At 36.7% G+C, this 16,759-nt stretch overlaps 1 protein-coding gene across 2 annotated transcripts in view; it reads left to right on the forward strand.

Annotated features, from left to right (window-relative positions):
* Positions 1–16,759, forward strand: part of KLHL5 (kelch-like family member 5) — a 66,702-nt gene that overhangs the window by 28,817 nt on the left and 21,126 nt on the right. For both annotated transcript variants that reach the window (XM_011983538.1, XM_011983539.1), the window contains 2 exons: positions 1,454–1,666; positions 12,400–12,586. In XM_011983538.1, the coding sequence (XP_011838928.1) occupies positions 1,454–1,666; positions 12,400–12,586 (400 nt within the window). The remainder of the gene's footprint in view (positions 1–1,453; positions 1,667–12,399; positions 12,587–16,759) is intronic.

Genomic DNA, 16,759 nt, shown 5'->3' on the forward strand with positions numbered 1-16,759 from the left:
CTCTTGCTATGTGTTACTAAAAGAATGTCAGTATGCAATTCAGTAGAACCTTTTGCTTGGAGCCATTCTGGCATTGAAGTTTTATTAAAATATGTTTCTGAAATGATGATCCATCATTTAAAATAGACTCATTTAGACATCCTTGAACAAATCATGATAAACTGAAGCAATTGAACTGCATTAATTATTCATGAATGGTTTTCCCCTTTAGAACTTCTACTGATAGGAATGCCAAGCTAATATATATTTTAGATCAGTACCTCACTCGGGTTACCACAGGCTATATGGAAAATATAATTCTCATTTTAATATAGAAGATAGTTATTGATAGTCCTTATCTCTAGCTCTAATTTAAACAGCCTTAGCTTCTTTAGTAAACCTCTGCATGCTGAGACAGCGATAATACATCAGGAAATATGAGAAAAACATTAAGGGACAATATGTGTCTAGCATTTGCATTTATATTATAACTATGTCAACTATCCATTCATTAAGACTTACAACCTTTCAAATCAGATGGTATGTTTTCCTTCTCTCCTGATTATTTAGCATAATAGCCTATCAAGGTCATCTCACACCTAACGGCATTTTTATTTCCCATTTCCAATTATAGAGGATTTGATTCTAACGTGAGGCCAGGACTGAGTCATCTAATGTCCTGATCCCAGGGCATTGTAGGTCACTACTTTTTTCCCCCTCTTTGGTCCTTTTTCCTATGAGACCAAAAGAGCTTTGTAAATTATATTAGAAGAGATTAAAAATTTAAAAACAGACACTTAGAACATATAACAAATTAAAAAACAGACCCTTAAAAGAGATTAAAAATTTGAAAACAGACCCAAAATCCTAGATGGTCTTATAAATATCATTAAAACAACCTTGAAGACCAATATGGTTGTAGTATAACCCTAAGGACAATACTCATTCCAGGGAGGATCTGAGAAGTCATCTGTGGTCTAGAAAGGTTCTGGAAAATCTAGCCACCCTGGAGGCCATTTCCTAGTTAGAGAAGTAACCAAGCTCTCTAGGTGTTTGGCTCCACTGCTGGCCAAATTCTTCAGCACCTACAAATCCAAACCACAAATCCAACCACTTCTCGTGTTAGAGTATCATACATCTCAGTGTCTAATTCATTTTTTCTCTCTTCCTTCAAAAGAATTGCCAAAAGTATTTCCTAACTTGAGTGAAGCAATACTTAAATGTCCCAGGTCCATTTTTTAAATGTAATAAGTGATATAACACTTTAATTCTACTTATATATGTTTAACAACATAATTGCAGTTTAATTTTTTTTTTCTCTGCTGTGTTTCTTTCCTAACAAGTAGTAGTACATTGTAAGGTCTAAAATATAAATTGGGTTTGGTAGCTAATACAAAAAGCTTTTACTTTCTTCTAAGTAAATTGTGATGGTCAGAAGGGACAATATTGTTTATCTGCTATTTCTTCCCTCTAGGAGCATTTCATGGAAGTAATCAGAAACCAGGAATTTGTATTATTACCAGCCAGCGAAATTGCAAAGCTCTTGGCAAGTGATGACATGAACATTCCTAATGAGGAGACAATATTGAATGCACTTCTTACTTGGGTCCGTCATGATTTGGAACAGAGACGGAAAGATCTAAGTAAACTTTTGGCTTATATTAGGCTACCTCTTCTTGCACCACAGGTAATTAATAGGTACTTGTTTGTTTGTTTGTTTGTTTTTTGAGACGGAGTCTCGCTCTGTCACCCAGGCTGGAGTGCAATGGCCGGATCTCAGCTCACTGCAAGCTCCGCCTCCCAGGTTCATGCCATTCTCCTGCCTCAGCCTCCCGAGTAGCTGGGACTATAGGCGCCCGCCACCTCGCCCGGCTAGTTTTTTGTATTTTTTAGTAGAGACGGGGTTTCACCGTGTTAGCCAGGATGGTCTCAATCTCCTGACCTCGTGATCCGCCCGTCTCGGCCTCCCAAAGTGCTGGGATTACAGGCATGAGCCACCGCGCCCGGCCATAGGTACTTGTTTATAGGAATTTTTCTTTGCCTATTCTATCAAAGAAAGTAATTTTACATGTATTCCTATGAAACATGTAGGTGAAAAGATAGTAGCTAACAAAATTCTGCTTATGTTTTCAGTCCAGAAGATCTAGCTACCTAAATTGCTTCAATTAAGTAACACTGGTTTTTTTTGTTTATTTTATTTTGAGATGGAGTCTTGCTTTGTTGCCCAGGCTGGAGTGCAGTGGCCCGATCTCAGGTCACTGCAACCTCTGCCTCCCCAGTTCAAGTTATTCTCCTGCCTCAGCCTCCCAAGTAGCTGGGATTACAGGTGCGTGACACCATGCCCAGCTAATTTTTATATTTTTTAGTAGAGATAGGGTTTCACCATATTGGCCAGACTGGTCTCAAACTCCTGACCTCAGGTGATCTGCCTGCCTCGGCCTCCCAAAGTGCTGAGATTACAGGCATGAGCCACCATGCCCATCCTCAGTTAAGTAACATTCTTGATTTGGGGTTAGTAATTTAATTGACTCAGCTACAAACCTATCCTACCAATTGGAGGAGAATTACTAAAACTGCTAATAAAAGGAGCACTGGACTCTAGAAACCAGAAAATTTAGCTTAATTTCTTTGCCACATGTTTAATAAAGTGTCCACAAAATATTGGATTCTGGTGATATATAGATTAGTAAGGTATATTAGTAGTCAAAGCTCTGACATTTCAGAACTCTGTGGCTTGGCATATTCACACAGCTCAGTTTCTTCATCTGTCAAGTAGAGATAATGTCTTCCCTGACAATCTCACAGGATTATTATAAGGATCAGAAACATGCTCTATTACATAAAATGTGCTATGAATAAAAATATTATTTCAGAATTAAGAGCTATCTAGTTGGTGCATTCAAGGGAATCAGTCATAACATTTACATGCATAGTTTTCCCCTTTTTACAATTTTCACTGGAGTATATAAAAATTTTCCCTGCATACTTTGCTGCCTATCTCAAGGCCTTGAATGGTGAAAGAGGTTTTGAAAGCAGAAAAAGAATGAGCTGTTACTGTTCAAGTTCAGACTTTCTTTTCCTTTTTTTAAAGTGTCATAAATGTTCTCTTATTTGCAGTTATCTTGAGCATAATGCATTATTTCCTGCTGTTGTGAGCAAAAGTTACTGTTCTTTACGTTACAGAGACAGTAATCAATGTGGATGCTTTGTAAGACCTTCCTCTTCAGAAATAGAATATTGTATAAATACATAGGACTGAAACTGCATGAGTTGATAATTCAGGAAAAGTAACATGATAAAATGTTTCTCTTGAAATCAGATTTTTAAAAGGGAGTTACATTTTTACTGCTACTTAGCAGATTTTAAAAAATTCTTTCTAGATGAAATCAAACCAAATCTGAAAAATCCTATTTGACTTTGAAACGAATCTGTGCAATTAAGTAACCTGACAATTTACTTCACTTCTCTAGTTTCAAATATTCATGATACTATATTTGCACAACTCTCATAGACCTTTAAAATATCTCTTATCTGGGATACTATGGTAATCCTAGCCATAAGTTCTTAGGGTTGAAAGGCGTTTTGGAGATCATTTGTTCCAACACCTGTTGTGCAAATGAAGTGACAGACCAAAAAAGTAAATCCATATGTTCAAAATCACAGTGTGATTGCATAAATTCCTCTCTTTCTGCATTGTGGTTTTAACTGGTTTTTGCTATTTGGCTAACATCGTAGGGCTAATAAGAGGCAGAGGTGGGACTTGAACCCAAGAACAGTTCTGTACCTTATCCACTAAACCAACCATTCTGCCTCTTGAATGTACTGTGTGTAAAATTGCTGGAGGTAGCAGGGAGATGGTATCAGATGGAGGAAGAAATAGATTAAAAAATAAATCAGTGATTATAATGAGATGAAGACTGTGACAGATACGTGAATGTGGCATTCTGAAAATAATGGAAGTAACCCACCCAAAAGAGGGGGGTTGACGAGAAAGCAGGGAGAACTTCTTACAGTGTTATTTGATCCACATTATGAATTAGCCACCCAAAAGAGGGGGTATGATAACCAGGAGAAATAGGAGCTGTACTTCATCATGAAGTCATGAGCAAATATATTGTATTTTGGAATGTGAAGGTAGTTTGCATTGCTAGAGTGCAGGAATAAAAGGGGATAAAGTCAAGAGATGAGGCTGAAGAGAGGAATGGACCAGAACATGGAGAACCTCTAGTTATGCCAAGGAGTTTGAATTTTATCCTGAAAGCAAGGAGGAAGCACTAAAGGATTTTTTAATAGGAAAGGCATAATTATAATTTTATTTCAGAAAGGTTACTGTAACTGCATTGTGGAGAATGGATCTGAGGGGTCAAAGCCAAAAACCCATTAGGAAGGCTTTTGGAATTCAGACAAGTGAATTAGGCACACTCTGGCAGTGGATATAGACAGAAATTACCAGGCTTAAGAGCTATTTATGAGGTCAGTTTGACAAAACTTAATGATTGAATGGTGAGGGTATACAGAAAGAGGAATTGAGACTGACTCTGATTTGTGCAATTAGGCTGATTAAAAGGTGCTCTCAATTGAAACAAGGAATATAGAATGAAGAGCTAATTCAGGGAATGGGGAAGGAAGTTGAAGAATCATGTTCCCAAAGCTTCTTGGCACCTTTAATTCTTTTAGAGTCTAAGGACTCTGAAGTCCTTAGACTTTTTTGAAAACTACTTCCTTAGATTGTTGAATCCAAAGGCAAGAGAATGAAACTGGCCAAGGAGTACACAAGAGTGCTTGGGATGGAACCCTAGGAGACACAATATATAGAGGTTGTTCCCAAACCTGGCTAAATAACTGGAGTGTTATTAAAAATTGATATCATACTTCAAAAAGGACGAAGTTTTATCATCATCCTTTGCTACAGAGAAGACAAGGAAGGGAAATCCAGTGGATTAGCCCAGTGGTTCTCAAAGTGTGATCCCTAACAGGAAGATCAGCACTACTTGGAACTTCTTGGAAATACAGATTAGGCCTCACCCCACACCTACTGAATATGAAACTCTGGGGCTGGGGCCTAGCAAATGGTGTTTTAATAAGTCTTCCAGTGGCTTTGATGCATCCTCAAGTGTGAGAACCATTGTCCACCATAAGTAGTGGTGATGGAAGCCACATTGCCTTGTATAATTTAAACAAGTTACTTTACCTCTCAGAACGTTTTTCTTTCCTACAGTGATAATACTGTGCTGCAGTACTGTGACATTTAGAGATACTGGCAGGGTTGTTTTTTTTCATTGCCAAAAGTGAATGGCAAGATTGCAGAATTAGAGTTATCAGATAATAAAGTTTTGAAGTAGACACTAAAATAATGAAGAAAGTGTTGGATTGTATCCTGTATGTTTTATTTTAAAAGGTAAGAAAATATAAGAATTATTAAATTGCCATATGCCAATCAAATAATAAATGACTAATATTTTTAAAATTCAGATTAGGTCTGGTTACCAAGAGAATTTATTTTTATAAAATAGCTCCTTTTCCAGTGATACCAACTAAATGAGATTTTATCCTACTCTGTTAATATGAAACATTCCACTTACCCTGGCTAGAAGGGATTCAACTTACATGCAGTAATTTTATCATAGTGTCTCCAACAGTAGATTCTTAAAATAATATAGGAAATAATGCCTGATGATCATTTTTGTATGGCTTTTTTTTTTTTTTTTTTTGACGGAGTTTTGCTCTTTTTGCCCAGGCTGGAGTGCAGTGATACAATCTTATCTCACTGCAACCTCTGCCTCCTGGGTTCAAGAGATTCTCCTGCCTCAGCCTCCCGAGTAGCTGGGATTAACAGACACAAGCCACCATGCCCAACTAATTTTGTATTTTTAGTAGAGATAGGGTTTCACCATGTTGGCCAGGCTAGTCTCAAACTCCTGACCTCAGGTGATCCACCTACCTCAGCCTCCCAAAATGCTGGGATTACAGGCGTTAGCCACCGTGCCCGACCTTTGTATGACTTTTTAAAAAACTCTGAATAATCCAGAAGAGAAGTATTTATGGTCATTTTATTTTATTATTTTGAGGCAGGGTCTCACTCTATTGCACAGGCTGGAGTGCTGTGGTATGATCATGGCTCACTGCAGCCTGAATCCCCTGGGCCCAAGAGATCCTCCCACCTCAGCCTCCTGAGTAGCTGGAACTACAGACACACACCACCAACAGCACCATGCCCAGCCAGTTTTTAAAATTTTTGTTTGTTTGTTTCTTTTTGATACAGAGTCTTGCTGTGTCGCACAGGCTGGAGTGCAGTGACGCGATCTCTGCTCACTGCAACCTCCATCTCCTGGGTTCAAGCGATTCTCGTACCTCAGCCTCCTGAGTAGCTGGGATTACAGGCACATGCCACTATGCCTGGCTAATTTTTGTATTTTTAGTAGAAACAGGGTTTACCATGTTGGCCAGGCTAGTCTCGAACTCCTGACCTCAAGAGATCCACCCACCTCAGTCTCCCAAAGTGCTGGGATTACAGGTGTGAGCCACGGTGCCCAGCCAGTTTTTAAAACTTTTTTGTGGAAATAGGGTCTCACCATGTTGCCCTGAGTGGTCTTCGACTACTGGACTCAAGTGATCCTCCCACCTCAGCTTCTCAAAGTACTATGATTGATTTTATCTTACTTTTGAAAGCATTCCAAACATTTCAATTTGATCAAATTTTAAACCATGTGACTAGAAATACTAGAACATATATACATTATTTAAAAGATTTTGACACCTAAATTGTAAATGTTTTCAATATTTAGCCTGAATTTATAAGTATCTGAGTCTCTGCTATTCTACTCTCAGTTTAGTATTGTTTTCTAAAGAAAGTCGGAAATATAAAATGAGTCAGTATTTACCTTTAGCATTCTTTTGGTTTACAAGGTCTTGATACTAAAACAACTTTTTTTTTTGTACAGGGTCTCACTCTGTCACCCAGGCTTGAGTGTAGTGGCACAATCATAGCTCACTGCAGCCTCAAACTCCTGGGTTCAAGTGATCCTCCCACCTCCGCCTCTCAAGTAGCTGAGACTACAGTCGCTGTGCCCCATCACACATCTGACTAGTTTTTTTTTTTTTAATTTTTTGTAGAGACAGGGTCTCATTTTGTTGCCCAAGCTGCTCTCAAACTCCTGGCCTCAAGTGATCCTCCTGCCTAAGCCTCCCAATATGCTGGGATTATAGACATAAGCCACCTTGCCCAGCCTCCAAAACATTTTTTTAACATGTATAGAGTTCATAAATTATTCACACTCTATTTGTGTTTGAGGGGACAGTTTTAGAGCAGTAGTCATAAGGTGAACAAATATGAATGAGGATAAAAATTTACAAAATGAAACTTTGTTCCTGTATTATGAATGCTTTCATTTTAATAATTTGCTCTTCTTTTATAGCAGAGAAGGCATTTAGTATTCACCAAAAATGCAGAGTACATGAGAGTATATATTTTGTAGTTTTCTCTCAGTGTCTTCTGAATAATTTTCTAAATGATATCTGGTTCCTTCCATTTGATTAATCTGATACTTAGATTAATGACTTTTTTAATTCAAATGTAATTAATCCTACTTATTCATAATTTATATATACTATCTGTATATTAGGAAATATACTTTGCTTCAAATTGCAGTTACTATTGAGTCTCCCAAGAGTTTACTTTCTACATTTTTTTCACATATTTTTATTTAGAAACGACTAAAGTAATTGTATATAATAGAATTAACATAAACATTAAAATTAACCTTAATGAGCCAACTTTATGCATATTCACTAATGGTTTCTGTGACAAGTATAACTATGTTTTGTATGCATAGAAAAAAATGTGGAGTAATTAATACCAAAATGTAAATTCTGGTGTAGGTCAGGGGACTTATGTCTTATTTTGGCTTTTTTGCCTTTGGTATGCAGTGCTAGTTTCCAAATGCCACCAACTTTTTTATAGTGACTCTTTTTAGAGACTGTTTCTCTCTTCCTCTATAAAAACATGAACATATCATCAACATCATTAGTCACTAGGAAAATGCAAAATAAAACCACATTTTCCACCTTCCTGAATGGCTAAAATAGAGACAAACTAACAATTGGTGAGGATGTGCAAAAACAGGAACCCTCGTACAATGCTGGTGGGAATGTAAGGTGGTGCTGCCACTTTAGAAAACAAGTTTGGTTGTTTCTTAAAAAGTTAAACATAAATTTGCCATATGCCCCAGCAATTCTACTCCTAGGTAATAATTACCCAAGAGAAATATATCCACACAAAGACTTGTACATAAACGTTCTTGGCAGCTTTATCCATAATAGCTTGAAACTGGAAGCAACCTAAGAAGCATCTATCAGCTGATGAATGGATAGATAAAATGAGGAGTAGACCGACAGTGGAATATTATTCAGCGATAAAAAGAAATGAAGCACTGATACGAGTAGCTACAGCAGGGACAAGTCTCAAAAGTATGCTAAGGGAAAGAAGCAAGACACCAGAGTCTCCATATTGTGATTCTCTGTATATGAAATGTCCAGCAAAAGCAAATCTGTAGAGACAGATTAGTGCTTGGGACAGAAGACGGGAATGAGGATCAACAGTAAATGGGCATGTGGGATGTAATTGAGGTGAAGAAAATGTTTCAGAACAGTTTTATGGTAATGGTTCCACAACTTGGTAATTTACTACAAATCACTGAATTGTGTACTTGGAATGGATAAATTAGGACATGTAAAATATGCCCCAATAAAATTGTAAAGAAATATATAGTCAAATACAACCCGCAGTGTATCGAAAGTATACACTCTGACCAGAAAGGTCTTTTTCCAGGAATACTGAAATGATCATTAAGAAACCTATGAAGGGGCGAGGCATGGTGGCTCACGCCTGTGATCCCAGCACTGTGGGAGGCCAAGGTAGGAGGATCACTTGAGGTCAGGCGCTCAAGACCAGCCTAGACAATATGGTGAAGCCCTTCTTTACTAAAAATACAAAAATTAGCTGGATGTGGTGTTGCAGGCCTGTAATCCCAGCTACTCAGGAGGCTGAGGCAGGAGAATTGCCTGAACCTGGGAGGCAGAGGTTGCAGTGAGCTGAGATTGCGCCACCACACTCCAGCCTGGGCAACAGTGAGACATCCTGTCTCAAAAAAAAAGAAAAAAAAAAAAACTATGAAAATCTATATTATCTTTATTGAATATAATAAAAATAGATGACTAAATGTTACAGCAACTATTGTCCTAAATAATGAAACACTAAAACCATATCAATTCAAACCAGAAACAAGATACTCTATCATCCTAATTATTTAACATTCTTTAGAAGGCTTTAGCAATTGCAATAATAAAATAATTGGCATACACATTAGAAAAAGATATTCAACTATCCCTATTTGGTGACAGTTATGATTATTTGCATAACACATAGAGCTTAATAAGGGAATGTGGTAAAGTAACAGGTTAATACAAGTGTAATCAGTAGATTTTCTCTCCTGCAAAACATATATGAAATAAACTTTTAAAACCCATTCCCAATAGCAATGAAAATAATAAAATATATAGGAAATGTATAATCAAGAAAGGTATAATATGTAGAAAGCTATACGACAAATGGAAAGGCTTCTTGAACAGAAAGACTTAATATAAAAACATCAGTTCTCCAAAACTTAATAAAATTAATAAATTTAATTAATAAATAAATTTAAGTTCTTATTAGAATTCCAAGAGAATCAGGATAAAAAAAAAAACTGGATAAATTTGTCTTAAGTTTACATGAAAAATAAAGGCACAATAATAGCCAAGAAAGCTATGAAAGTTAACAGGGAGGGAAAACCTAAAAATATCGGGTATCAGAATATGCTATAAAGACACTGTAATAAAATATGCTATTTAGAAATAGGAGTAGACAAATAGATCGATAGAACAGAATAAAGAATTAAAAAAACAAACCTTATATACCTTGAGATCTATTTATGGAATGTAATATATGACCAAGAATCAATTCAGTTGGAAATGAAGGGGGTTATTTAATAAGTAGTACAGAACTGGCTCTTGATCTTAAAGAAAATAAAAATGCTCCTCCACTCTTACTCTTTTTAAACATTAATTCCAAAACAAATGAATTTCACATGGATCCTTGGCCTAAATGAAAGAAAGCAATAAAATCTTGCCAGATAATCCAGGAGACTACATCTACAAACTGAAGCAGAAAGACTTTCTAAGAAGCAGGACTATGAAAAGAAAGACACATATTTGATGACCTAAAAATGAAAAATTATTTGAATAGCAAAAGTATTATGAAACAACCTTAATAGACAAATGATTAAAAATCTAGAAAAATACAGTTGAAAAATAAAGGATTAGTGTGTGTATTATAAGGAACTCTTACAAATTTTTAATCAAAAGATAGTAGACAAAAGGAGGCAGATAAAGGAAGAAAAAAGTACAAATGGTCAAAATATTTTTAAATGCTTATATTCACTTATCAGAAAAATTCAAATTAAAGGGAAAATGTGATATCATTAACAAAAAGAGCTAAAACACTTATTCCTGGCAGGAATGTTGTGGTCTTGTGCTCTTATATATGGCTATAATGGAATGTGAGCTACTTTGCTATACATGGCTGTCTCTATATATAGACACACATATATATGGCCATATATACATATATATGGCTATATACATGGCTATATGTATAGGGCGCGCTCTCTCTCTCTAGATATATATATGTATACATGGTTCTCTATATATAAAATGGAATGTGAGCCACTTTATTATACATGACTATAATGGAATGTGAGCCACTCTGGAAAATAATCTGACAACATTGATCATACACATAGACACACACAGATACACATATATGTGCACACACATGCATACATACATACATATATACTTTGACCCACCTGGAATCAATTCAATTCTTAGAAATCTATCCTATAAAGGTAAAAATTAATCATAAGGACTTTTGTACTGGACTTGTTTTTAGTAGCAGGAAAAAGTATATTTACATATGCATGTATGTATATATACATATGAATATATGTATGTACATACTGCAACAAAGTTAATGTCCGTAATAAGGAAATGGCTAAAAAATTAGCATATCTATATACTATAGAGTATTATTCAGTTATTAAAAAGAATAGATCAGGCCGGGCGCGGTGGCTCATGCCTGTAATCCCAGCACTTTGGGAGGCTGAGGTGGGCGGATCACGAGGTCAGGAGATCGAGACCATCCCAGCTAACACAGTGAAACCCCGTCTCTACTAAAAATACAAAAAATTAGCTGGATGTGGTGGCGGGCGCCTCTAGTCCCAGCTACTTGGGAGGCTGAAGTAGGAGAATGGCGTGAACCTGGGAGGCAGAGCTTGCAGTGAGCCAAGATCGTGCCACTGCACTCCAGCCTGGGCGACAGAGCAAGACTCCGTCTCAAAAAAAAAAGAATAGATCAGAACTATACCTTTTCAGAAGACCTGGAGGAATTTTCGTGAGATAATATTGAGTAAAGATGGTAAGATGCAGCAAAGCATATAATAAAACAATTACTAAAAGAAAAAACTGTAAAAATTACTACATGTATTTATATATGTTATACATATAAATGTATGAGAATTATGTCAGCAGAGGATTGCATAAATATGAAGAAAATATGAAAGGCTGCACACCAGGTTGTTTTTATAAGGCAGGGAAGAATTGCAGGATGGGGAGGGGGGATGGAGAACCAAGCACAAAAGGAAAAGATTTTAAATTTTTTTTGTTTTATTTAATTTCCAATGTGATCGTATTTTCATTTTATTTTTTAAAAGACTATCATTTTTTAAAAGACAAGGTGTAATCGTATGTGTGCTATATAAACATATAAAAATTGTGTTTGTGTTATATAAATATATAAAGTTGGATTCAGTGACACAAAAGGGATTTTAATGTTTTTAGACCAATCACTGTTTGGGGTTCTTTGTCCCTTTAGAAATTGGTAACTTTTGCTTTTACAGTTGTTAGTTGGACATTGTTTAGCAAAGTTAACGCAGCATAATTAGTCAACTCCCACTTATAATTATTCTTCCATTAGAATTAGTTCTGATTTTAATAGTAAAATTATTTATTTTAGAAAATCTGGAAATTATAGAAAAGTAGTAAAAAAAAAACTTTATTTAAAAAGCACCAGTATTCCTACTACCCAGAGATAAGCACTACAGTACTGAGATTTTAGAGTATACCATTTATGCTACTCATGTTTTTTCAATGAAATTTAAAATGTAGATCTTGTAAATGTTGCATATTTTAGTTAAAAATATGTGCCTATGCTTGAATTTTTAAAAAATATGTAAAAATCCGTTTGATAATTATGTCATTTTTTTCTGTAAATCCTACCATTTTCTTAGTCATTCAGTATACCTACCCACCGCCATTCTTTTCTAGTTCCTGGCAGACATGGAAAATAATGCACTTTTTCGGGATGATATAGAATGTCAGAAACTCATTATGGAAGCAATGAAGTACCATTTATTACCAGAGAGACGACCCATGTTACAGAGTCCTCGGACAAAACCTAGGAAGTCAACTGTTGGTACATTATTTGCAGTTGGGGGAATCGATTCAACGAAAGGTATCAAATAATCTTTTATTTGGGGGAGGGAGGAACAAAGAAAAAGATATTTTAATAAGTACATATATGGCCAAAGAACTCTTTGGAGAAATGGCTGGTTGCAGGACAGGGGCAGAAAAAGTACCAGACAATTGTGTAACATCCTCTAGACCGGAAAAAAGGAAGTGATCAAAGAATGATGGAGACAGGTCAAAAGACACAGGAAACAGCTTGTAAGGGCTACTACTGTCCAAATCTGGGATAATCTGAGCATCAAAATAAATAATAGTAAAGGATTATAACCTATGAAATCAGTAAGTATTCATGGTTCCACACCTATACAAATAAGGGAGAAAGGAAAGCTCTTCCTTACAGAAGAATGCCAATGAATGAATATAGAAGGAAAGATGAGATTACAAAAGTTACCATTTAGTAACCACCAATAACCAATTCAGTCCAGAATTATCAGTGGATGCTGAGACTAGTGGGAAAAGTTTGACAACAGGATACTTAGTCTAAAAGTGTCTCTCAGCCACATGTTTACTAGTTACAAATATACAAATAGTGTATTTACAGTAGAAAAACCTGGCACACAGCACTTAGGCAAATGATCAAAGATAATGTTGACAGAAATCAGACTAAGCAGCAGCATTGTGCAGGACAGGATGCACGGAGAACTCAGCCACCCATCTATGCCGTCCTTGCCAAGAGTGTATAACCTGAATCTAATCATGAGGAGGAAACAAATCTAAGTTGAGAGATAGTCTACAAAATAACTTATCTGTCTGTAGTATTCAAAAATGTCAGTGTCATGAAATAAAAAAAAGATTCAGAAATTGTTCCAGATTATAGGAGACTAAAGAGATGTGACAGCTATTATAATGTATCATCTTGGATTTTCTTTTCCTGTAAAGGACATAACAGAGACAAATGACAAAATCCAAATAAGGTCTGTAGATTAGATAATAACGTGGCATAAACGTTAATTTCAGGCGGGTACTGTGGCTCACGCCTGTAATCTCAGCACTTTGGGAGGATGAGGTGGGTGGATCGCTTAAGGTCAGGAGTTCAAGACCAGCATGGGCAATATGGTGAAACCCCGTCTCTACCAAAAATACAAAAAAATTAGCCCGGCACGGTGGCACATGCCTATAGTCCCAGCTACACTCGGGAAGCTGAGGCAGGAGGATCACCTGAGTCCAGGAAACAGAGGTTGCAGTGAGCCGAGATTGCGCCACTGCACTCCAGCCTGGGTAACAGAGCAAGACTCCATCTCGAAAAAAAAGAAAAAAAAAAAAGTTAATTTCCAGATTTTGATTATTGTATTTTGGTCTTATAAGATAATTTCTCATTTTGAGGAAGATGCACTGAGTATTAGGGGTATAATGCCATAATTTCTGCAAGTTACTGTTTTTTTGTTTTTTGCTTTTTTGAGACAGAGTCTTTTTCAGTCACGCATGCTAAAGTGCAGTGATGCTATCTCAGCTCACTGCATCCTCTGGCTTCTGGGTTCAAACAATTCTCCTGCCTCAGCCTCCTGAGTAGCTGGAACTACAGGCACATGCCACCACACATGCCTGACTAATTTTTGTGTTTTTAGTAGAGATGGGGTTTCGCCATATTGACCAGCTGTTCTCAAACTCCGGACCTCAAGTGATCTGCCTGCCTCAACCTCCCAAAACGATGGGATTACAGCTGTGAACCAGTGCACCAGGCCACAACTTACTCTTAAACAGTTCAGGAGAAAAAAAAATACCTACATAGCAAATACAGTAAAAAGTAAACATTTGGGAAATCTGGGTCAAAGGTATCTTAAGAATTCTTTGTACCACTCTCACAAGTTATTATTAATACTAAAAATAGGCTGGGATCATGCCTGTAATCCCAGCACTTTGAGAGGCCATGGCAGGTGGATCACTTGAGGTCGGGAGGTCGAGACCAGCCTGGCCAACATGGTGAAACCTCATCTCTACTAAAAAATACCAAAAAAAATTAGCCAGGCGTGGTGGCAGTTACCTGTAATCCCAGCTACTTGGGTGGCTGAGGCAGGAGAATTGCTTGAACCTGGGAGGCAGAGATTGCAGTGAGCAGAAATCATACCACTGTACCCCAGCCTGGGCAACAGAGCAAGAGTCTATCTCAAAAAAAAAAATAATAATTAAAAATAATAGCAATAAACACTATGCACAGTGCCTGCTGGTCGCCAGTGTTATGCTAGTAGCTTTCTGTGTATTATCCCTCAATATGCATTGATCTCCCCCTTTGAACTCCTGGCATTAGCAGTCTGCAATCTCCTGACAATCTCTCTTTGACTTCTGGCTACCTCTCTGATCTGATGTCAGCTCATTCTGTTAATACTTCTTCCCTTACTGATGCTTTTATTTCAGCCCCATTGGCCTTTTCATTCTTCTAACAGGCCAAACATTTTATCCATATCCAGGATATTACTTTAGCTGATGCTCTCACTGGCATGCTCTGCTCCCAGATATTGAAGTGCCTAGCAGAAATTATTCACTCAAATCTCTCAAATGACAACTTATCAAGGAGGCCTTCCATGACCATTCAATAGCAACCCCTGACTACCACTTTCTAACCCAAATACATATAACATAGTGCTATTTATTTGTAGATGCTTAAGTTTTAGATATAGGCCTGATGACTGCATGGTACAGAAATAAATAACTGATTAGGGTTACAGTATAAATATTTCAACACTGGAAAAGATTTTCCATTGTTCAGATAATCTGCAAATACTTATTGTCATCTGTGTACCTGGAGCTGGTGCTAGCTTTTGTAGAGTCATTACTAGCACTCTCCTCCCTCTATCTTTTTCTCTCCTTTTCAAGGCTTTAACTGTTATCTCTATATTTATGTATAATACTCTCACTTTGATTTTATTCTCATATTTCCAACTTGTATGAAATATCTATTTGATGCTCAGCTTTTTAAATTATTATGATACCTTAAGTTCTAGGGTACATGTGCACAACGTGCAGGTTTGTTACATATGTATACATGTGCCATGTTGGTGTGCTGCACACATTAACTCGTCACTTACATTAGGTATATCTCCTAATGCTATCCCTCCCCCCTCCTTCCCACAAGGATTATAAGTCATGCTGCTCAGCTTTTAACTCAAACTTGGTACATGGAAAGGCAAGGAAACTTGCCTTGGTACATGGCAAGGAAAATGTGTATCTGTCTTTTCAGCTTTCTAGGAGATGAGTTCCTGCTTCCCATAAAGGCTCACACATACAGTGGAAAATTCCCCAAGCTTGGGAAAGGGACTAGATACTAAGCACCCAAAGTAAACAATTCTCATTCTCTCTCTCTCTCTCTGAAATCTTACATTCTGACAGTCGTCAGGTCTTTTTTCAAATGGGTCTTATATCTAATTCTTCCAAATTTCTGCTGCCATCCTTCTAATTCCAGTTAGCCTTTCGTCAGCCTACATATTTTGGTCATGTTAATTTAGAGGGAATAGCATCCATTACGTTGTTAATATGTGGCAGGCATTATGCTAAGCACTTAGCCTATATTATTTCATTTCATCTTCATAACAGTTCTCTTTTTATAGATAGGGAAACTAAGACTTGGGAGAACTTAAGTAACTTTCCAAAGATTACACAACTAATTCGTGATAAGATCAAGATTCAAAAAGGCATTTTGGCTTTGGAGATGATATTCTACTCCATTGACTCTTCAATGAACATGCCATTATTCTGCTCAAAAACTCCAGCAGTCTTTATTTCTTAGCACATAAGATGCAAATGCCTCATTTAAGACTTTCTCTAATCTGACCCTTCTGTTTGACCAACTTTATTTCTGAGTATTTTTTAATAATTAAAAACTCTGACCTATCCTGTTCAAGCTATCTGCCTGACCCTAATTTATTTCCCATCTTTATAATGAAGAGCAGTTTGCCTTAGTCGGATGGTAGTCTGACCATTGGACTCTTGGTTCCTTCATATATCTGTTTAGTATAGGGCCAAACAAATAAGTGAATACTGGCTCCAAATAGCCACTCAGAAAATGTTAGAGTATATTTGTGCTTACTTTTATAAAAGGTTAATTCTTCGGTATAAATTAGGGAAGCCCCAAGGTTTTACATAAAATTTTACAATTATTAGGCTTTTGTTAGTTTTGGATATTTGGATTTAAATATGTATATATTTAATATATAAATATATGCAT

This window comes from Mandrillus leucophaeus, unplaced genomic scaffold (assembly GCF_000951045.1).
Source record: "Mandrillus leucophaeus isolate KB7577 unplaced genomic scaffold, Mleu.le_1.0 Scaffold251, whole genome shotgun sequence".
In the NCBI taxonomy this organism is placed as follows: Eukaryota; Metazoa; Chordata; class Mammalia; order Primates; family Cercopithecidae; genus Mandrillus; species Mandrillus leucophaeus.